Source organism: Corythoichthys intestinalis, chromosome 7 (genome assembly GCF_030265065.1).
Source record: "Corythoichthys intestinalis isolate RoL2023-P3 chromosome 7, ASM3026506v1, whole genome shotgun sequence".
NCBI classification, from domain to species: Eukaryota; Metazoa; Chordata; class Actinopteri; order Syngnathiformes; family Syngnathidae; genus Corythoichthys; species Corythoichthys intestinalis.
Window position 1 is genome coordinate 9,775,001 of NC_080401.1, and position 22,725 is coordinate 9,797,725.

At 37.5% G+C, this 22,725-nt stretch overlaps 1 protein-coding gene across 5 annotated transcripts in view; it reads left to right on the forward strand.

Annotated features, from left to right (window-relative positions):
* The window catches only part of fnbp1l (formin binding protein 1-like), a 102,265-nt gene that overhangs the window by 46,498 nt on the left and 33,042 nt on the right, over nt 1-22,725 (forward strand). For 3 of the 5 annotated variants that reach the window (XM_057841259.1, XM_057841258.1, XM_057841261.1), the window contains exons 2-10: nt 837-952; nt 1,092-1,142; nt 3,232-3,379; nt 4,169-4,231; nt 5,089-5,193; nt 14,133-14,261; nt 19,544-19,690; nt 19,824-20,045; nt 21,909-22,079. In XM_057841259.1, the coding sequence (XP_057697242.1) occupies nt 837-952; nt 1,092-1,142; nt 3,232-3,379; nt 4,169-4,231; nt 5,089-5,193; nt 14,133-14,261; nt 19,544-19,690; nt 19,824-20,045; nt 21,909-22,079 (1,152 nt within the window). The remainder of the gene's footprint in view (nt 1-836; nt 953-1,091; nt 1,143-3,231; nt 3,380-4,168; nt 4,232-5,088; nt 5,194-14,132; nt 14,262-19,543; nt 19,691-19,823; nt 20,046-21,908; nt 22,080-22,725) is intronic. The other 2 variants (XM_057841262.1, XM_057841263.1) reach the window with 1 other exon arrangement.

A 22,725-nucleotide genomic window follows, 5' to 3' on the forward strand; every position in this document is an offset into this window, starting at 1 on the left:
AAAAAAAACAACAACTTGCGGCTCAATATTGATTCATATGTAAGGCGCACCGGATTATAAGGCGCACTGTCGGCTTTTGAGAAAATTCAAGGCTTTTAGGTACGCCTTATAGTGCGGAAAATACGATAGTTTACATTTTCAGTTTTTAAAAAAATATATTTTGTATTTTTTTTAGATTTGTCCGAGGAGGAAAAAAAAGGCTAACGGGATTAAAGGATACTCAAGAATAAACACTCAAAATCTCTAATGAATATATATATGTATACATATATTTGCTCTCTAGTGTCCACATACATTTTGGGTCATGTAAGCCACACTTCACTTGAAATGTGATGTTTGCTTTTGTCTGTTTAGAAGCGCAGTAGCATTATTATTTATTTATTCATTTATTAAACTTTGATTGAAAGTCATTTAACGGTGTACTGGATGTGAAAAAAGTAACATTATCCTATTGATAAGTCAAGCCATCTGTCATGTGTCTCCAGGTTGCAACAGCTCAAATAACACGTGAAGCATAAAATGCACTTGGCTAACAATGTCTCACGATTTTGGCTCAATTTTATTTTTTAATTCTTTAGATTGCTGATGTGACAAGTGCATATGTAATTCAGACAGAAGATATTTTGTTTGTTGTTGAAAATATTGGAAACAAATTGTCAGATGTGACACTAACAACATTAGTGATCTGGTAATGTCCATTTATTATATTTTACACATTGCAAATGTAAAAGACCGATTGTAACGGTTTAATAAAGGGCACACTTTTCGAAAATGCTTACAGATGTGTTTATTGAAATTAATATTTGTCTGTTTTGATATTTTTGCTCTCTCACCAGGACCAGTTCGATAATCTGGACAAGCACACTCAATGGGGGATCGACTTCCTGGAGCGTTATGCAAAGTTCGTAAAGGAAAGGTTGGAAATTGAGCAAAATTATGCTAAGCAGCTCAGGTAATACTATACACAACACAAGATATTTTTATGAATTAAAGTGACACATTTCAAAAGTACTACTATGATAAAAACATCCAAACTGACCATTGTGATTATGATGGGGAAAAAAAAACATCACCTCTCTCTTCTGCCTCAGAAACTTGGTTAAGAAATACTGTCCGAAACGCTCCAAAGATGAGGAACCAAGGTGAGTTTGCTAAAATATGTAGTCTGGGGCTGCAGCTAACGATCATTTTCATAATCAATTAATCAGACGATTAATTAAAAGATTAATCGGATGAAGGTCACTTATTTCAATTACCTTCACAATTTAACTTGAAGTTGTTTTACGCATGTTGTAAGTCACAATGAAGACAAAATGGATGAGTATTTCCTTCAAAAATAATTCATTACAGTTTCCTGATTTAACTGTAGTCAATAACTGTACTGTTTTAAGCAAATAATCTTTTTTAACAATGGTTCTGAGTATAAAACAAAAAGAATTTCTCAGTACGCATATCAGACAAAAATTCTGTTCAAATTAAAAAAGTGCTGCTGAGTGACATTTTTTTCCCTGTAGGCAAAGTGCTGATATAAATTGTCAATGACTCATTTATTTTCTTTAAACAAAATAAACAACAAAATTGAATAAGGAGGAGGCAGACTCAATGAATCAGTTTTCTATATCCAACATCATATCATATATACAATCCAAATCCAATTTCAAAGCCCACTTTCTTGTATGACAATTTACAGTTTTAATGGGAGTTTGTGTTGAAAAGAGACTCGAATGGGTTGATGTATGTGGTTTCTTTTTAAAAAGAAAAATTTAAAAAAAATTAGACAACTTTACTATGTAACAAAAACTCAAGTGCTAATATGCTTCACAAAAACACAATACAAACATACACTTAAGACACTGATTAGCATAATTGCTAACTAGCTTAGCACTCTGTGCTACTTAGTAACGTCTCGCCAACAAAGAACACAAACAGTACAATTGGCTTCTCTGACCTCTGACGGAGACACACTGGATCTAACAACACACACAACTTAATACTCTTGACACGCAGCAATTATTAATTTAGAAACTCAACCTGAGTGTAGCAGTGAAATATCTCTCTCTTTCTTGCTCTAATCACTGGCACGCACGTAGCCTCAAAAGGATCCAAACGGAACTGCGCATAGCTGCCTCAAAAATCGATAATCAAATTTGTTGGCAACAAATTTAGTAATTGATTTTTAGCGATTTAATCGATTAGTTGTTGCATCCTTAATGTGGTCATTGACACATTGTGAGAACGCTACGTTGGGTTTTGTTGGTATTAGTTAAAAGATTAGAGTGGAGTACAGAATCAAATATTCTGTATTTGGAAAAAAATGAAAGAATCCCTGTTGCATTTGACCAATCAGGCAGTTAAATTCAGTACTCGAAAAAATAGGATTGTATCGGTACATTCATCAAATTCATTAGGTGAATAGAACTCGTCCTGCAACAATTAATCGATTAAATTGAGTAATTCGATTAGAAAAAAAGCTTGGAATCAAATTTCGCTGCTTTGAGGATTCGTTTAATTAGAGTGGTGTTGTAATAATTTTTTTTGAAAGTGTTGCATTGAGTTTTATTGATTTGTGTGAATACACTGCCCTCTAGTGGCAACAGTGACTATGACATAACTCATTTAACATTGCTAAATCCAGCTGCTCCCTGTTAAGACCAACATAAGGCTGTATGTCTTTGAGCTCATATGATTGTTAATGCATTCGTAATTTATTTTAGATGTATAGTTAGCAGTTTTGTGGGAATATGTGTTTGAACGATTTGTTTAGCGCATTCTACAAAAACATTAGCATTTTATAGCATTTAAGGTGGCAGACTTTTGCTATGCAAGTTAGCCAATTGTACTTTTGTTGTGGTCAGATCCTCATTTACTTTTTATACCTTTGAGGGCAAACTCAGGTATTTATTGCGCTTGTTAAATGAAAATGAGAAATTCTGCATAGTTTGAAGAAACGTTCAGGTATTTTATTTTGTATTTGCAATTAATGCTCTTTTGAAAGTGCAATCTTGGCAAGCGAAAATAAATGTTATTACTAGCATAAACACTTTTTTCTTTCTTTTACATCTCTTAAAATGTATTGTGCAACGCATTCAATGTTTGTAATCCGGTTACTCGATTATTCAAACTAACTAATCGATTAGTTAAATAATCGATAGCTGCAGCCCTCATTAGAACACAGGCAACAACCACAGATAAACTATGTTCAGCCCATGCAAATTGTTGCCACTTTTGCAGATTTACATCATGTGTGTCATTTTATGGCATACTGAACGAGCTGAACGACTACGCTGGTCAGAGGGAGGTGGTGGCAGAAGAGATGGGACATAAGGTTTATGGAACACTGATGAAGTACAGCCAGGACCTCAAAGCAGAGCGGAAACATGTGAGTACTGTACATCTAAAAATGCCTACATCACGCTGAAAACAAAAAAAACAACATGTAAAGTCCCCACTGCCAAGAAAACTGTCGATTATTGTCATGTTGATGTTTTTCATGTTTTCCTACCTTTATGTCATGCCTCACATTTGTTTTATGTTTGGACTCAAACTCGAGGATACATATGTTAAGCATGATGTTAAACATCTGCCTTTCTCTCCTCCCGTCATCTGCTGCTGCTGTAAACTCCTCAAATTCTTTGGAAGAACATTCCCTTCTCACAGTGGAATACTTAAGCCACTTTCCAAATGTAGGGATGGAATCCAAAATAAGACACTTTTTTTTTTTTCTTTTCTTTGTAAGCTGTCAGCTCGAGGAGTAATGCGAATAACTATTCTTTGATAAATACAGTACACTGAACTATTACACTACTTTTAGCAAAGTTCCATTATGAACTACACGCAACATTCTTTTTCTTACTATTGGCTGAAGTTAATTTATGTGAGTATAACAAATACTAGAAATCATCATTTACTGTGGGTTGTGCCTTAGCCATATTAATATTACCAGACATGAATGTTTTTTTTTTTTTCCTCTCATAAAATCATTTTCTAAATTATTAACGATCCACTGAGTCAGTCGTTGGTAAATTTTATTGGATCGTATTTCCCTTCTGTTGGTATCCTATTTTGTGGCTATCAATGTTTTCTTATGTGTTCGTTTGTAGCCTTTTTGTGTAAATGTTTCTTGTTTTGTTTTTTGTATTTTTGCATGTGTGTGTTTGTGTGAGCGCAGCATCTGCAGGAGGGCAGGAAAGCCCAGCAGTATTTGGATCACTGCTGGAAACAGATGGACAACGTAAGTAAGGGGGGAAGAAAAAGGAAGGGATACTGATTTTTAATGATTTGAGATGCCTGAAATGTAACTCTAGAATAAGTGTGTATCATTTTTTCCCTTTACTATTCTAATAGTTTCCACCATTTTATACATATAATTATTTCAGGTGTTTTTACATCGTTGTTTTATGCTAATGTTGGCTATCATATAAGAAAAATACTGTTAAATTGTGAAAAGACTGTTTTAGCACACCACTCAGTCATGGGGAATAAAGACAATGACACATAAGCCCAAATTTACACCAGCCCTTCCCTAAGCATGGTGCAAGTGCCACATTTGGCCCCTGTCAACCTTCATTTGGCGTCCAAAACGCCCCCAACCTCTCCCCAGTGAGATTCCATTTGCTTATTTCTGAGGTCATCCCATTAGGTTTACCCAGGTGGTACAATATAAAGTCATATGCAGAATCATTACACAAGGTGGTGAACACAATAGACGTGAAATGCCAAATTGTCAATTATTAGATAATTCAGTAAATTTGCCCTGGCACAATTCATGTGTGGTTGTGTGTGTGGACTCTGACTTTAATTGTGGCCACCAAGTGACCTGATAGTAATGTCTCAGCTATTCACTGTTTCCCCTTCACAACTAATGTGTCCCAGATGGCCTGTCAGGAAGTAAACTACCTCCGTCTGATTCAGCTCACTTTCATTTTCTGTGGCTCTTTTAATCTTGAGTCACACATTTTTTTTTTCTTTTTCTTTTTTTTTTTTTTTACAGCGATCACTTTATCAAAAGAAGAGAAAGTGAAGACATTTTACATGTATGCTGTACATACGTTTTTTGATGTGGACATTTTTTTCCTTTTTATTTAACAGAGTAAAAAGAAGTTTGAAAGAGAATGTAAGGAAGCAGAGAAATCCCAATTAACCTATGAGCGGTTAGACAATGACATCAATGCTACAAAATCAGAAGTTGAGAAGGTAATATTCCCCACACACTATACGAGCACGAATTTCAATGTGATTGTCTTATGTCTTCTTACTCTACCTCTATTGTAAATCTTTCTCATTTGACTTTTCGGTCTTAAAGGGTTCCACGGATAGAAAAATTTGTAGTTCTTAAAAGAGAAACGTTATTATGACTTAAAATAATTAGATATTAAAACCTCTCTTGATGTTTTCGTTTTTATACAATTTGTAAAATTTGTTTAACTAGTAGGTCGCCATTGTTGTTGACGTCGCAGGGCAGTGATGTCACTTGGGTACGCTGCCAGGGCTCCAGAATATGACTGTAGCAACATAAACATGTCATCTGTTCAACCCTTTCAATCTGAACCCGAGAGGAACATTAATGAGCATGATAGCACTGTCGATATTTCACAAAACGAGCAGCAAAAGCAAAATAACAGGAAAGACAGGATGAGACGAGACGAGAATAGGGGGGAAAACGGTGTTCTGCCAAAATGTGCTACACCAGCGAAACGTCCATAATAGGTGAATTTGACATCCAAAATACTACCGTACGCTTTCAGCTTGTTTTGTTTAGATGCATACAGACAGCGCATACTAAAGATGCCTTAAGAAAATACTTAAATGTAGTAATATCAAATAAGGGTGGTTTAAATATTATACGTGACCAATGTGGTCAACACATCAATAATCTGCTTTAAAGCTACCACAAGAAAACACAATGTTTAAAGGTATAAGAGGGAAATGCATGCAAAAAGTATTTTAGGGCAATGAAAAGGTAATAAAAGACTCAATAAAAACACAAATAGTAAGTACTCGCCGCTTTTAACCAATGAACGCATGTGATGGACGCGTCGAAGGAATTACCCAGTACAATTAGTTGAGTGACAGTGACGATCTACATCAGGGGTCGGGAACCTTTTTGGCTGAGAGAGCCATGAACACCACATACAGTATTTTTAAATGTAATTATTAGGGCTGTCAAACGATTAAAATTTTTAATCGAGTTAATCACAGCTTAAAAATTAATTAATCGGAATTAATCGCAATTCAAACCATCTATAAAATATGCCATATTTTTCTGTAAATTATTGTTGTAATGGAGAGATAAGACGGATATATATACATTCAACATACTGTACATAAGTACTGTTTGTTTATTATAACAATAAATCAACTAGATGGCATTAACATTATTAACATTCTGTTGAAGCGATCCATGGATCGAAAGACTTGTAGTTGTTAAAAGATAAATGTCAGTTCAAGTTATAGAAATTTTATATTAAAACCCCTCTTAATGTTTTCGTTTTAATAAAATTTGTAAAATTTTCAATCAAAAAATAAACTAGTAGCTCGCCATTGTTGATGTCAATAATTACACAATGCTCATGGTGCTGAAACCCATAAAATCAGTCGCACCCAAGCGCCAGCAGAGGGCGACAAAACACCAAAAAACACAAGTAACAAGTGGACATGACACTGTGCTGTCATTTTAATCTGTTTGAGCGGCGCGTGTGCGTTAAATGTGTCAAATATTTTAATGTGATTAATTTAAAAAATTGCCGCCCGCGATAATTTTGACAGCCCTAGTAATTATAGCATTCAGTGTCAGGTCGTCAGCGATTCAGCATACATTTGCATGCCAACTAGCTAATACCTCTTGACCTTTCTTTGCCTGTCAACATCAATAAAATCCTGTGTCTGCGATACGCAACTGGTTCCTCCGTCTCGTACTGCAATTCCGTGAGAGCCATACAATATGTTGAAAACTAAAAATACAAGTAATGTGTGCATTTTATGTTTTTTCAACTTTTAAAGTACAATAAGTCTCTGAATTATTTTTAATAACATTTATATGCTGTTGCTAATCAATGATGAGTATTTCTTACCATTAATGCGACTTCTGGCGCTGCATGGTTTTGCTGATGGCTTTGTAGTCTGGTTGATACTTGGTGGGGTTAAAGAGCATACAGCAGGAGAAAAAAAGTCTTAAATAGCATTATTATGTGAATTAGAATCATATTTTGAGACGATTCGACTATATACAACAATTTAGCAAAGCGCAGATGACGAGAAATTACTCTTTTAATCTGCCGGTTAGCCACGCCTACCGTTATAGGGCTCGAGCATCCCCAACAGGTGGATGACGTCAGCGGGAGACTGGGCTCATCGGTTTTACTATTCAGCCCATTGAGGGGGAATTATTCAGAACGAGGAAAACGCGACAAAGAGAGCCGCAAAATGTCATTGTTTCAGTCTCTCTACTCCAATATTTTTACAGGATATTCTTTTTATCCAAGTATTTTCCCCAATAGCTAAATAAATGGCTTGAGAAGGACCAGTCAGCCCGTCGAGGGGGAACTATTCACAACGTGGAAAACGCGACAAAGAGAGCTGCAAAATGTCATTGTTTCTGTCTCTTTACTTCAATACTTTTACAGGATATTCTTTTTATCCAAGTATTTTCCCCAATTGCTAAATAGATGGCATGGCTGGACAAGACTGTTATTTGTCAGGTCATGACAAATAACAGTCTTGTGCTAAATGGAATATGAAATAATAAAAATGTACTTATTCAGGACAACATGGCAAAATTACTCCATAATGGACAAAACTGTCCACTTCACCTTTACTGTCGCACCTCCCGAACGATATTTTATGACACCTAAATCGGGCATATGTCATTTCCCTTCCCCGGCTTCGGAGAATGTAAACAAACCAAGAGGCGTGACAGCTAGCCGACATGCTAACCCGAACCGAGTGAAGTCTTCGAAGCGGAAAATCACACATAACTAGCCCGGATTATTTGACATGACGACTGGGTTGTCGATTGTCTTCGCGGATCGGCAAACTGCCCGGCGGAGAGCAATTTACAGTTTTTTCCCCGGAGGAAGGCGGCTGCAGCTGTTGTGCAGCTAACGTGCAGCTAATGTGCACGAGGAGAGCTTCTTACATGCCTATCAATGATCAAACGTAAGTAGTCCTTTATTTAAAAAAAGTTTGTAGTGTTTACTTTGTAATCGCTGTATTAGTATTTGACAAAATACAAAACAAGATGTTTACTCACTTCCTCGTAAGTCCAAATGGTAAATGGTGTTATACTTATATAGCGCTTTTCCACCTTTCAAGGCGCTCAAAGCGCTTTACACTATCTCGCCATCTACCTACTGGTGACGCAGCACCAGGAGCAACTTGGGGTTCAGTATCTTGCTCAAGGACACTTAGACGAGTTCATCAGGGCGGAGAATCGAACCCACAACCTCTGGTTGTCCCCCAACCTCTGGTTTGGGGGACAACTGCTCTACCACTGAGCCTCGCCACGCCAACCTGTCCAATGGTCCCACAGTAGTAGGGCTTGGCCAATATCCACGGTGAATGGGAACCTTTTGAAACTCCAAAAAGGCGCACACGCCTCTCCCTCATAAAGCAAGATTTTTCTGCAGCCGTTTGGCTGGCGTGATGCGAAAAATAAACGTATTAATCCGCAAAATCAGCTGAAACCTTAGTCCTCATACACAACAGTAGGCTGTATAGTGAAGAGGAGTCCTTCTCCCGTACATGTCACAGCGCCCTCCTCCTCAATGCAAGACCGAAGCCGGAAGTCACTCATTTTCATGGCGCGGGATTCAAAAAACTAAATAAATATAGCGATCGCTTCCACACACATCCAAGCGGTCCATATCATTCAGGAGCATAAAATACCGCGTGTATTATGAAATAAACATGCTTTTTCGTGTCACATGCACTTTAAGCTTCATACAGAAGTTGAGAAACTTATGCACGGTGCACCATCAATGCACACTGAAACAAGTTTTATCCATCGGTAGATTTCTTTCTGTAGTGAACTCAGTGAAGGACTTGAAAAAAATCCTTCCCTCTTGTTGTCCCTTTCATAGTCAAAACCTTCCAATAACGCTGAACTGGGTTTTATATAATAAGTAATACATAATAAGCTTACGTCTGTCGACTCATCCAAAGTGAGAGAACAAAAGGTGCCGCATTTATGTCCTTATGTCCTGCTGAAAAGTGCGATACTCCTTGTCTTTTTTTCTTTTTGGTATTTGCTTTTTATAAAAGGGTTTCTAAAATTAGCTGACAACGCTGACAAACGAAACTGAAAACGAGGGAAGTTTACTTGCTCATCTCACGCATATGGGCAAATCGGTCGCTATTTTCGACAGCAAAATATAGCAACCCACTTGAACAGTGTCTCTGCCTCATCTGCGTTGCCTATGCGATTGATAGATAGACACAACGACATGTATGTTTCCCACTTTGCCACTAAAATTACTGCGAACCGGCTTTCTAGTCGCCGGTGACCGTCGCCGTTTCACACAATGTGCTGTTATTAATCTGCACTGTTTGGTAATGCGGTGCTCTCAACTCCGAACCGTAGTCGGGAGTGGACCGGTGATTTCTGTGGCTCGTACGTCGTTGCTCCTCTGTCCGGTTCTTCCTTCGGGGAGATGGCGTAGTGTATAAAAACACGTAGACGTGTCGGATGGCTTTTTATCGGATACTTTATCAACAATAAAGTAATTAATTACTTTATTTACTTAATTTAAAAAAAAACAGTTTGGGACGCCGAGCCACTCAACACAGCGCTCCTGCGCAACTCTCTTTCTACACCTGTCTCTTTCTCCCCTTACACTCACCCACTTCTTCTTCTACACTAAATTGGCAATGCCGATCATATTGAAATAGGACAGCGGCCGCTTGGGGATGCTGGTAACAGCGCAAACGAGTATAACGAAAGTTTTTATTTGTATATTTTTTAATAATTAAAGATTTGTCTGTGAGCCAGATGCAGCCGTCAAAAGAGCCAGATCTGGCTCACGAGCTATAGGTTCCCGACCCCTGATCTACTGTATATCATCACCCTAAGCGTCCATTGCGCGCCTGAAACATGGCGCCCTCCGTAGGTCAAAACATGTACTAAATATTATAGATTTTTAAATCAGTGGCAATATTTAATGTATTTCTAATGACATATTTTAGTAACAGAGAACAATTGTCGCTTATTAGCGCCTACAAGTCTTTAAGTCCGAAATTCCCTTTAAAAACTCAGTTATTATCACTAATCAATGGAAGGTTTGCTGCCGTTATAGAGAGAATTGTTTTTCTTTGTGTTTATATTCAGTTAAAGATTAAAAAAAAAATTTAAGTTAAATTACATGGCTGTCTTCGCTGAGATGCATCACTCTTAAACAAAGACACACAATAGTAGGCGCTAAAATATATGTTCACTCTAATTATGTAATCATGAGAAGAAAGAAAACAAAAACGTATGATGTTTGGGTACAGTCACTTGTGAGTTTTACAATGGAAATGTTAGAGGGAGGTGCACGGCTAGGACAAAATTATTATTACAAAAGTAATGAAATTTGATATGTGGTAGTAAGATGCAAATAAACATGTTACTGTGATAAAGAAAAAGCAACCGCTGTCTCTCTTGGTAATTGCTGCTGTGTGTTAAAAAGTTGAAAGGAGTTTGGTTATACTAGATATTTCCTTTTTGTGACTGTCTCCAAAACTGTCTAATGTGTCAAACTCTTGCCCCGGTGCGTAGTTACATCCAGCCTGGAGAAATACTTGCTTAACCGTGTAGAATTAGCCTAATAATGCGCTTGATTGTGTAAAAAAAACTCCTCTGTTCTCAGCAACACTTTTCAACTGTCACAAACATACTTGTGTTATGCATACAGTGCACGTAACATTCATATTTTGTTCTCTAACATTGCTCCTCCAGGTGGGACATTCAGCACTGACAGTTTTTTCTTGTTTTGGTAGCACTACCAAAACAAGAAAAAACTGTCAATATACTGAACCTGACAAGAAACAACGCCACTTTAGCTGTTACACCATTTGTATGAAATTAGCACAATAGCTGTCTTAACAAACAAAAGGCTATGGCTAGGCTATCTAAAGACATTCTATTTCTCTGACCACACAAAACTAAGGCCTCTCCATTTGCACATTTGTTTCTTATTTAAACAGTAGCCCTGACAACTCAACTCTTCATTGACCTTTAAGCCCCACTCCTGTACTCACACGTTGACCGACAAGTTCGACAACAGTCACACTTCTCTTTTCAATCTTTTGCACTAAGCCTTCTGAGTAATGTCTAGAGCTGCAGCTATTGGTTATTTAAGTAATCGATTAATCTATCAATTAGTTAGTTCAAATAATCGAGTCATCAGATTAGGAACATTTAATGCGTTGCAGGATAAATTTTAGGAGATGTAAAACAAAGGCTTGCTAAGATTGCATTTTCAAAAGAAGATAAAGTGCGAATGCAAAATAAAAATCCCGAGTGTTTTTTTCAAATTTTGCAGAATCGCACTCTTATTTCACAAGAGCAATACATGCATTTGAAAATAAATTAAAATTGCTGAGCTTAGCCTCAAACGGTATATAAAAATTAATAAATGAGCATCAAAGTACCGTCATTTTCAGACTATAAGGCACACATGACTTTAAGCCGCCACCCGCCAAATTTGACACAAAAATTGCATTTGTTCATAGAGAAGCTGCACTGGACTATAATCCGCAGCGGTCCTCACTGTATCATGGGATATTTACACCAAAAGATATTAACCGGTAACACTTTATTTGACATAAGACTGTCATGAGATCAAATGAACCCCACGAAGCTTTGAACCAATTGGCTGCAAAGCTTCATTGCTTCAAGAAGCTTTATTTGGCCATCACTGCTCCCTTGGGGGAGACAGTCAACCTCTGCTGCCACCTACATGCCTCCTAGCATGCATTGCAGCACTACAGATGTAAATTACAATCAGAATTCATATTTTCTTCTAATTATTTCTTCAGTTACTGTTCTAGTTGTTTCATTAATTGCTAAATACGGTATTTGGCAACAATTTATTTGACAGTATCTCACTATTGAATAGATGTAAAAGATCCCAGCTGGACATAAATGGAGTTAGTGACAATTTTAGCCAGATGACACTAAATGACAACCGTCGTAAGCATTCATTAATGCCCATGATAGTGCCATGTCATAATTATGACTGTCTTATGGCAGTCTTATGACGCCGCTGTCAAATAAAGTGCTACCTATTATCCCAAATAAATCAACCAATAAGCCACACTGGACTATAAGCCGCAGGATTCAAAATGAGGGGGAAAAAGTAGCGGCTTTGTCTGAAAATTACTGTACAACAAAAGAACAATTAGCTAACATGCATGGCAAAAGTCCGCTAGCTTAAATGCTATAAAATGCTAATTACAATGCTCTTAAATCATTCAAGCACATATTCGCAGTAATGTATCGATATCACTCTTATTCCTGAGTACAGTTTGTGTGTATAGTTCATAGCCGATGTATGTATAGATGTTACTTTTTCTTGATTGGTGTCAGTACTTTTCTACTTCTTCGATGTCTCGCACCATCAGCACTTTCGCTTCCTCAGGCATCACGTTAATTTTTGTAGTATATATAATTGACTACAACTATCCACGTGTGTTGAATCTTGCATTTTGGTTTGTTTTTCTTTTTTTAGATATCTTGCCTTTTTGGCGATATCAGGATTTTTCTGAGTTAAGTATTGTTCATATAAACATCGGTATCTTTTAACTTGCGACCTTGTTTCAGCAGAATAGTCTTGTTTTTTTTGACTGATAAATCTTATGATGATAGCCAGTGATATATCAGCAGTATATTTCCTCATAGACAATATTCCTACAAAGAACTGCTCTATATACTTCTAAACTAAATTACGACGGCATAAACAACCATATTGGCTCAAACAAAAAACATAACATTATATTGGTCTTCGGGAGCAGCTGGATCCAGCGTTTAGATGAATTATGTTATATTCACTGTTGCCACTACAGGGGAGTATATCCACTCAAATTAATACAACTAAATGTAAACACTTTCAAAACAAACCATTACAACGCTACTACTTAAACGAATCCTCGAAGCAGCAAAATTTGATTCAAAGCTTTTTTCTAACCAAATTACTTGAGTTAATTGAGTAATCATTGCAGCCCTAGTAATGTCACATTTAAATATTGACCAACACATACTGTGATGCCTATCAGTCAAAAATCACATAATACCCCTTTCCCACTGGCCAAAAAAACCCATGTCAACCCACTAACAATCGGCTTTTGATGGCATTGGGAAAGGTGCAGCGACCCGCCTCGACCCGTGTCAATCAACCCGCCAAGCGACCCGCGTTAAAATCACCTCGGCTCTGATCGTCATGCAGTGTTAAAGCAAAACCCCGGGTCAACAGTCAACACCCTAATGTAAGAGCCTACGTGGTGACGTAGGCTCTTACTTTATGCGTCATAACAACGTGCCAGTCGCCTCCCATTTAACACGCCCCACAACCGTAGTTACATCGATGCTCACAACCAAGCTAGTAGAAGAAGAAGGAGCCAGTAGCACACCACATTGAACAACATGTCCCAGCATTGGAAAGATGATGAGACCTGCCAGCTCCTTTCCATCCGTGGAGAAAGGAGGCTTCCATGTTGCTCTGCAGTGTTTACGTCCTTGAACTAAATGAATTCGGTCGCACTTGTCGACGCGCATCTTAGCGTGGTGACGTCACGTAACCTTACGCACGGCTGAGGAGGGGTGGGGGGTTAGACGGGTGGGAAAAAAAAAAAGACAGGGCTTTTTTTTGTCAATGGGAAAGGTGCCGAATACCAATAGCTAGTGGGTTGCATCGGCTTGGAAAAAACGCGCGTTGACCCACTAGTTTCAGTGGGAAAGGGGCTTAAGAGTCACTTTGTTGACAAACACTGTTTGACACAGTGACCTTTGTTGGGGAAGTAGCAAAATGCTCAAATGTTATTGTTGAATGCTAATTGTACCCTTCTTCATTCAACATTACCTTTGACAAATGTTTTGATGTTCAGGTTTTGTATTTTGCTCTACATTCTCTGATTGAGATTTGCCATTGATGATTGTTCAGGCCAAGGCCCAGTATTACTTGCGGACTCACATGGCTGATGAGAGTAAAAACGAGTATGCTGCCCAGCTGCAGAACTTCAATGCGGAGCAGTGGAAGCATTTCAACAACGCCATACCACACATCTTTAAGGTAAACATGTTTCACCATGTGTTTAATACAGGGAATTCAATATATAATGACGTTCACACTTACATTTCATTAATGTGTATCCCATTAGGGGTTATATACCTGTAAATAGATAGTAGATAAATGGAAACTTTATTCTTCGTTTTAGACTTGACTTACAATTGAAAATGTACTCTAGGAAAAGATAAGAAAACAAAGAAACACTTAATACTGAAAAGCAAAGGAACAGCAGCCAATCATTTTTAGGTTAATGAAGTTTAAATTCAACTGTTATGAACTTTGTAAAAACAACTGTGTCAGCCTTAAATATCCCCTGGATATTTAACACTCCACCTGCTTGACCTGTTCTCCATGAAAACAAAGGTTTATCAAGCTGAGATATAATTACTGCCTGTACAGCACAACGGATTTATCGTTGAGCTATGTAGTTCAAGTGAATCCTTACAAAAAGTTGTGCCCAAGTAATCAACTGCAAGTTGATACTGGATCACAGCCTCCATATTGTCCATGTGAGACATTTGTCATCAAGACCAATCACTTTCCTGCTCCAGTTGATGCTACGATTGCAGGCAGAAAACACAATGGAAATAAAGCACAACTGTGTCGTCGGCTTCTGTATGAAACAATATTACTGCACTTAAAAGCACTTGGTGTGTTTGTGTTCATTGGAAAGCCAGTTATTCAAAAGATTTAAAGGGACAGACAACCCTTTTTTTCATGTGCCTTCCAGCGGATAGAATCACATATTGAAAAAACAAAGAATGTTGTTTTTCTGAAATGTAATAGTTTAGAAAATCATAAATAAAAGACAGTATTTCCAGCAACTGGCCGCAATACAAAGGAGCAAATATTTTAATCAATGCCGGTACTATTTTAGCCAATCAAATGCATCTATACCAGATTGTCTGCCCTTTCTTGTGATGTCATTAATACCTACAGTGGGGCAAATAAGTATTTAATCAACCACCAATTGTGCAAGTTCTCCCACTTGAAAATATTAGAGAGGCCTGTAATTGTCAACATGGGTAAACCTCAACCATGAGAGATAGAATGTGGAAAATGAAACAGAAAAGCCCATTGTTCGATTTTTAAAGAATTTATTTGCAAATCATGGTGGAAAATAAGTATTTGGTCAATACCAAAAGTTCATCTCAATACTTTGTTATGTACCCTTTGTTGGTAATAACGGAGGCCAAACATTTTCTGTAACTCTTCACAAACTTTTCACACACTGTTGCTGGTATTTTGGCCCATTCCTCCATGGAGATCTCTTCTAGAGCAGTAATGTTTTGGGGCTGTTGTTGGGCAACACGGACTTTCAACTCCCTCCACAGATTTTCTATGGGGTTGAGATCTGGAGACCGGCTAGGCCACTCCAGGACCTTGAAATGCTTCTTTCGAAGCCACTCCTTTGTTGCCCTGGCTGTGTGTTTGGGATCATTGTCATGCTGAAAGACCCAGCCACATCTGATCGTCAATGCCCTTGCTGATGGAATGGTAATGGTAAATGGTGTTATGGAGATTTTCACTCAAAATGTCTCGATACATGGCCCCATTCATTCTTTCTTTTACACAGATCAGTCGTCCTGGTCCCTTTGCAGAAAAACAGCCCCAAAGCATGATGTTTCCACCCCCATGCTTCACAGTGGGAATGGGGTTCTTTGGATGCAATTCAGTATTCTTTCTCCTACAAACACGAGAACCTGTGTTTCTACCAAAAAGTTCTATTTTGGTTTCATCTAACCATAACACATTCTTCCAGTCCTCTTCTGGATCATCAAAATGCTCTCTAGCGAACTGCAGACGGGCCTTGACGTGTACCGGCTTCAGCAGGGGGACATGTCGGACAGTGCAGGATTTGAGTCCCTGGCTGCGCATTGTGTTACTGATAGTAGGTCTACAAGGTCTACAATTTTGTCTCTGGTGTCCTTTGACATCTTTTTGGTCTTGGCCATAGTGGAGTTTGGTGTGTGACTGACTGAGTTTGTGGACAGGTGTCTTTTATACCGATAATGAGTTAAAACAGGTGCCATTAATACAGGTAACGAGTGGAGCCTCGTTATACCTCGTTAGAAGATGTTAGACCTCTTTGACAGCCAGAAATCATGCTTGTTTGTAGGTGACCAAATACTTATTTTCCACTCTAATTTGGAAATAAATTCTTTAAAAATCAATCAATGTGATTTTCAGTTTTTTTTCCCACATTCTGTCTCTCATGGTTGAGGTTTACCCATGTTGACAATTACAGGCCTCTCAAATTTTTTCAAGTAGGAGAATTTGCACAATTGGTGGTTGACTAAATACTCATTTGCCCCACAGTATTATCACATGCGCCTGTGCTTCAGTCTATCAGATTATGTGCAATGGTATGAAATAGGGATGCATCGAAATGAACATTTTTGGCCAGAGCTAAATATGAAAAAAAACTGACTCAGAAAACCAAAAAATGAGAACTGAAACCACATACTATACAAAATACGGTATTTACTTTAATGTATGTTTAAAAAAACACAAGTATTTATTTTATATTTATTTGGTAGTGATATTTCAACAATGCTCAACATAAAATGAAACAAACAAAACAATTTTTTAACACGAACAACTATAGAGTAATATAGCTAATAATAATACTCTAGTGTGCTATATTGCTTCCATTTGTGTTTCAGGGTGGTAATTGAAGGGATCATTTTGAAACGGTTTTCTTGAATTGACTGTCACTACCCGATCGTGAAGAGCGAAGAGATCGTGACAGAATGCTACTGCGCAAGCGCGAACCGACATTGCTTCTTCTCGAGCGTTAACGGCAGATGTAGATATGTACATGGTAGATTAAATTATAGAAACTATATTTTTCTCTTTTTTTGGGTCATAATAGTGAGGGGGGAGGAAGACAGATATTTAAGGAAAGCACTTTTTAGATTCTTGAAAGACGTTAATTTTTATATAGATCATAAGGGTGGTGGCATGCGTGGTGCACAGTCTTGTACGTTTGGTAGAGGGTATGCAAGTTGCTTGCAATCTGCCAATAATCACAAGAAGCAGAATTTTTATTCACAAGAAGCAGAATTTTAACATGAGTCGATGCCCCTAAAGTGATTTATGTGGTTTTTGGGCAGCCATACTGCGCATTAAAATTTGTCTTCTTTTAATTCATAGCGGATTGCAAGCAACTTTAAAGTGCATACCGTCATCTAATGTACAAAAATATGCAGCATCCTCCTTGCGCCCACTTTACGATCTATACATAAACTTAATGTCCTTCAAGAATGTAAAAAGTGCTTTCCTTTCATACCAAACTGTTTTCCTCGCCACTCACCCTAATTAAACCCTTCACAGACCATTCACGCTTAGAATTAAAACGAAAATCTATTTAAGCGTAAAAAGACTGTTTCTCAAAGGTTTTACAAATATCTATAGATTAGCCAGCCTATTTAGTTTGTCTTTGATAAGCTCTGTATAAGAAACACTGTTATTGTAAAAATGTAGGAAGGCTTAAGAGTCCGATATTTGCATATGTGAGTAAAGATTAAGTTTGTTTTTCACATGTAAATTAAAACAGCATTTAAAGGCATTGTGTTTTCCTTCATCCACGGCATAATCATTCGGTGGTTTCCTATGAGTGAAAAAAAAATCACCCCAGGAAAAGACAGAAAATAATATTTTTCATCATTTAATCTATCATGTACTTCTCTATATCTTCAGTCAACGCTCAAAAGGAAGTGACGTCGGTTCACGCATGCGCAGTAGCGATCGAGTAGTGACACTATCCTTCATTATCAAAGGTCTAAAAAAAATTCACAATTTGCATGCTTCAATAATTTGAGCAACCGTCTTTCACATAAATGCCACTTACACAACAGTTGGTGCTGTTTCTCCCTTTAAGGTGGGTGGATGTGTAGGGTCAGGATGCAGTGCAGCAGAAAGTGTATACAGTAGGGCTGCAACTAACGATTATTTTTATAATCGATTAATCGGCCTGTTAACTAAACGATTATTCAATTAATCGAATAAATGTCACTTTACAATAACCTTCACAGTTTAACTTGAAGTTGTTTTAGGCATGTTGTAAGCAAAAATGAAGACAAAACTTCAAAGCACACTCTCTTGTATGGCAATTTACAGTTTGAATGGGAGTTTGTGTTGAGACTCTAAGCTGTTATATTAATGTGTTTATGTGTGTGGTTTCTTTATTAAAAGAAATTTACTTTCAACTTTACCATCCAACAATAACTGAAGCGCCAATATGCTTCTCTAAAACACAAAACAAACGGATGCTTAGGACACTGATTAGCATAATTGCTAAGTAGCTTAATGCTCCGTGATAAGTAGTAAGCTCTCATCAACAAATACAAACAATGCAATTGTCTTCATTTATTCACTTCTGACGGAGGCACACAGAATCTAACAACACAATATGCAATCTCTTGACCTCAACTCTCAAACCTGTCAAAACCATGTCAAATCTCAAACTCTTGACATTTCGTAATATTATTGATTCAGCAACCCAAACTGAGCATAGCAGTGAACTCTCTCTCTCTCTCTTGCTCTAATCCCTGGCAAGCACGTGCGCAGCCTCACATTACACCCAAACAAGGACCCAAAAGGGACTGCTCATAGCTGCCGGCAAAAATCAATAATCAAATTCGTTGGCAACAAATTTATTAATTGATTTTAATCGATTAGTTGTTGCAGCCTCATTAAGATTCTAGTTTATATCATAAGATGTCCGAAAATTGGCAAGAATATGAATTGTTGTTTTCCAATGTTAAAGCAGATATTTTTTCCTTGGTACTTTGACATAACAAAAATATTATAAAGAAATCTGATAATATTGACAACCAAGAAGTCATGTATATGTTATAATTTCAAGAATTAGACATGTTTAAGGTGAATAAAGGCCCAAACGATTAATTGGTTATCAGAATAATTGTGCGATGTGCAGATTCTGTTGTGTGAGCCTGGCTTACACCATCATTTAGATAGGGTTGCTTTCTTCATTTGGTTTGAAAATGACATTAAAAAAAAAAAAAAAAAAACTACAGCATAGTGTGATTCAAAGGGCACTTTCATTTGGACTTAATTTTAACAGCAAATAGCAGTAGTGTACATTAACATTGGTGGCTATTTGGGGGCTTTGTACTGGACGTACCATCTTCACAAACCATGCCTTACAGTGTGTGGACATCAGTTTTACAACTTTTATATTTTATATTTTCAATTACTATAATTGTTCGAAAATATTCTTCAGCATTATTTTCATTCACATGCCTCCGCTTCTCTTCCAGAACCTGCAAGATATGGATCAGCGTCGAACAGTGAAGCTTGGGGAGACGTACCGAAGCTTTGCAGAAGCAGAACGAAGAGTCATTCCTATTATTTCCAAGTGTTTAGAAGGAATGGTTTCAATGGCCAAAGCTGTTGATGAACGAAGGGTGCGTGGGATAACAGCAATAGAATTAGGAAACGAAATAAAATTCATGAAATGAACTGGATTTTAAAAATGACGATGACAAGAACAATTCTTTTTATGTCTCATGTGTGCAAATATGTTTGTCCTTCCTCCAGGATTCTGGCATTGTTGTGGAGTCATTTAAATCCGGCTTTGAACCCCCAGGTGATTTTCCCTTTGAAGACTTCAGTCAGAATTTAAGTAGAACAGGTTCAGATGGGGCCATCAGTAATACACCCAAGGGAGAGCGAGACGGTGTTCCGGTGTCACGAGCGGACCCAAAACACGCGATGAGTAAAACCAAGAACAAGCTCTGGCTCTTCGGGAAGAAACCAAAGGTATATGAATTTTCAAAGTCTACGTTCTAACTTATCAGCCTACATTGCCCTTTAACTCATGCACAAGGTCAGTTGTAGTCACCATACAATTCACAGCTTGACAGGTTCCTGTCACTTGCTCAGTGTTTGAATGGAATCTTTGGTTCACTCATGGACCTTGCCCCTTTTCTTCATAAGGGTACTGCTGGTTAATAATTATCTTTGCTGTTGGTGTGCATTTGAGCCATCAGCAACCTCGCATGACGCCTTGGTCTGAGGATTTTGTTAATGATTATACATTACTTTATTGTTAATTTCTTTTGCATCCCTCACTCCTTTGAAAACAAGGCTTCATCTAACTTGGACGCACTGTATTTATGACTATTGTAATTTTCAGACTATAAGCCCCTACGACAGGGGTGCCCAAGTCCGGTCCTCGAGAGCCCCTTATCCAGCTTGTCTTCCATGTCTCCCTCCTTTAACACACCTGAATCAAATGATCAGCTCATCAGCAAGCTCTGCAGGAGCCTGATAACGATCCTGATTATTTGATTTAGGTGTGTTGGAGGAAGGAAACATGGAAAACAAGCAGGATAGGGGCTCTCGAGGACCGGACTTGGGTACCCCTGCTCTACGATTTCCCCCAATTTTAAATCCTGCAGCTCCTAGTCTAGTGCACCGTAGTTTATTTTTTTTATACGCTGGTGTCTTTTGGTGTAAATATCCAATAATAAAATGTGGACACATTTGCCTTATAGTCAGATCTGGACTTGTAATGTGTTACAATTACTTGAGTAACTTTTTGAGAAAAATGTTGTAGTTTTACCACGCAATACTTTTCACTTTTACTTGAGTAGATTTGTGAAGAAGACGCAATACTCTTACTCTGCTAGTTGTAATTGTGGTTGTTACAGTTTTCCTCTTTCTACATAGTTTCTTTTTGCCAGCGATACCAACAGTTTCAATGAGACGTCGCAACAATAAACACACGACTCCATTATAACAATCAGAGGTAACAATGTTCTTTCTCCACTAGAGGGCACTTATACTAAATCTATAGGTGATTTTTCATACTTTTGTTGTGGTATGAACTCCATGATTTTTGTTTCATCTTTTCATCCTAATATGGTCACATAATAGGTTATAGTACAGTATAATAACAATACCAGTTCATATAGATTAAGGCTGTCCCAAACGACTTTGTCCCGATTTTTCAGCCGACTATTTTTACGATTAGTCAACTAATCTAATATTTTTTTTTTTCTTTTTTCTAATTTAGCAATGAAATTTTTGTTGGTGCTTATTAATTCACAAAAAACATTTATATAATAAATATATGTATCTATATATCTATATATATATATATATATATATATATGTATATATGTTATATAATAATCCAGCATTAATATTCTAGTATACTATTATACATAATAGTATATAAAGTTTGCCGGATGACACTTAATGACATCTGTCATAAACATTCCTCGGTCTTATGAGAGTCTTATAATGCCTAATACCTATTAACCCAAATAAATCAACAAATAAGATGCAGGATTCAAAATGAGGGGGAAAAAATAGTGGCTTATAGTCCTAAAATTACAGTATTACAAAGAACTATGTTTGAGAATTTGATATCAGAAAACTGCACCAAAACCACCCCATGTTCTTCTCTAACAGCCGTGAAATATCAGTTTATCATCTTCATCAACATGTTTTTTAAAACATTTATTTATTTAATTATTATTCCTTTTAATGATCATTCACTGCAGTGATGATTATTTCATTATCACCATCAAACAGATTCTGACCAATGACAGCATCCCAAAAAATGTGCCATCCTGACTTTTTTTTAATTATCTTTTCTCCCTCCGCCCTGCCCAGTCCCCTTCTTCATCTCCTCCTCTACCTCCTTCATCCTCCTCCCGTCAACGGCCTTCCTCACAAATGTTCCCTCCAAATCGGTTCAGCACTGACCGAGTGAACAACTATCTGTCTGAGATAAAGACTTCGGTACCCAGAATTCCCCAGAACTTGAAGGGTCTCAGAAGAGGGGTGAGCCAGGAAGTACCATTGTGTGATAGATGTTTTTTTAGTGGCAGATCATATTGCCTTAATGATTCAGTGTGCTTTTCTCCAGGATGTCTGCAGGTCATGAAAATACTTTTCAATTATAAAGTCATACTTCATAATAGATTGCTGCTAATGAAATCTGCAGCTATCAGCACGATTGGTTTTTGAAATTTAATCCTTTTTTTAATGACACTTGCAAACACCTTGTCTTCACTCCTTATCTTTTTTTGAAGGGGGTCTCCATTTCTTGTCATGTTTTTCTCCACATATGAATGACAGATTTCTACCCCAGTCACAACACAAAGGAGGTTTGCTGATTTTTAGGGGTTTTGGCATTTTGGTTGCAGTGCTGATGTCTAATCATATTAAATGTGGTGTTTTTGGTCTTGCCGTGTTTGCAGTGGGGTGTGTTTCTGTGGTTGACTTAGTTCCACTGAGAGTACCCTTTCAAATGTTCATGACTTAAGACAAATCATTGTTTGGCTTTTATTTTTGTTATTTGTGTCAAGTGGCTCTCAGTCGAACATTTAAAAATTCTGGCTTAGTTCACACATAATGACTCATATCCCATGTAGAAGTGTTCAGCAAAATGCCAGAACATTTTGCAGCAATTCTGCTTTCTGCCCCA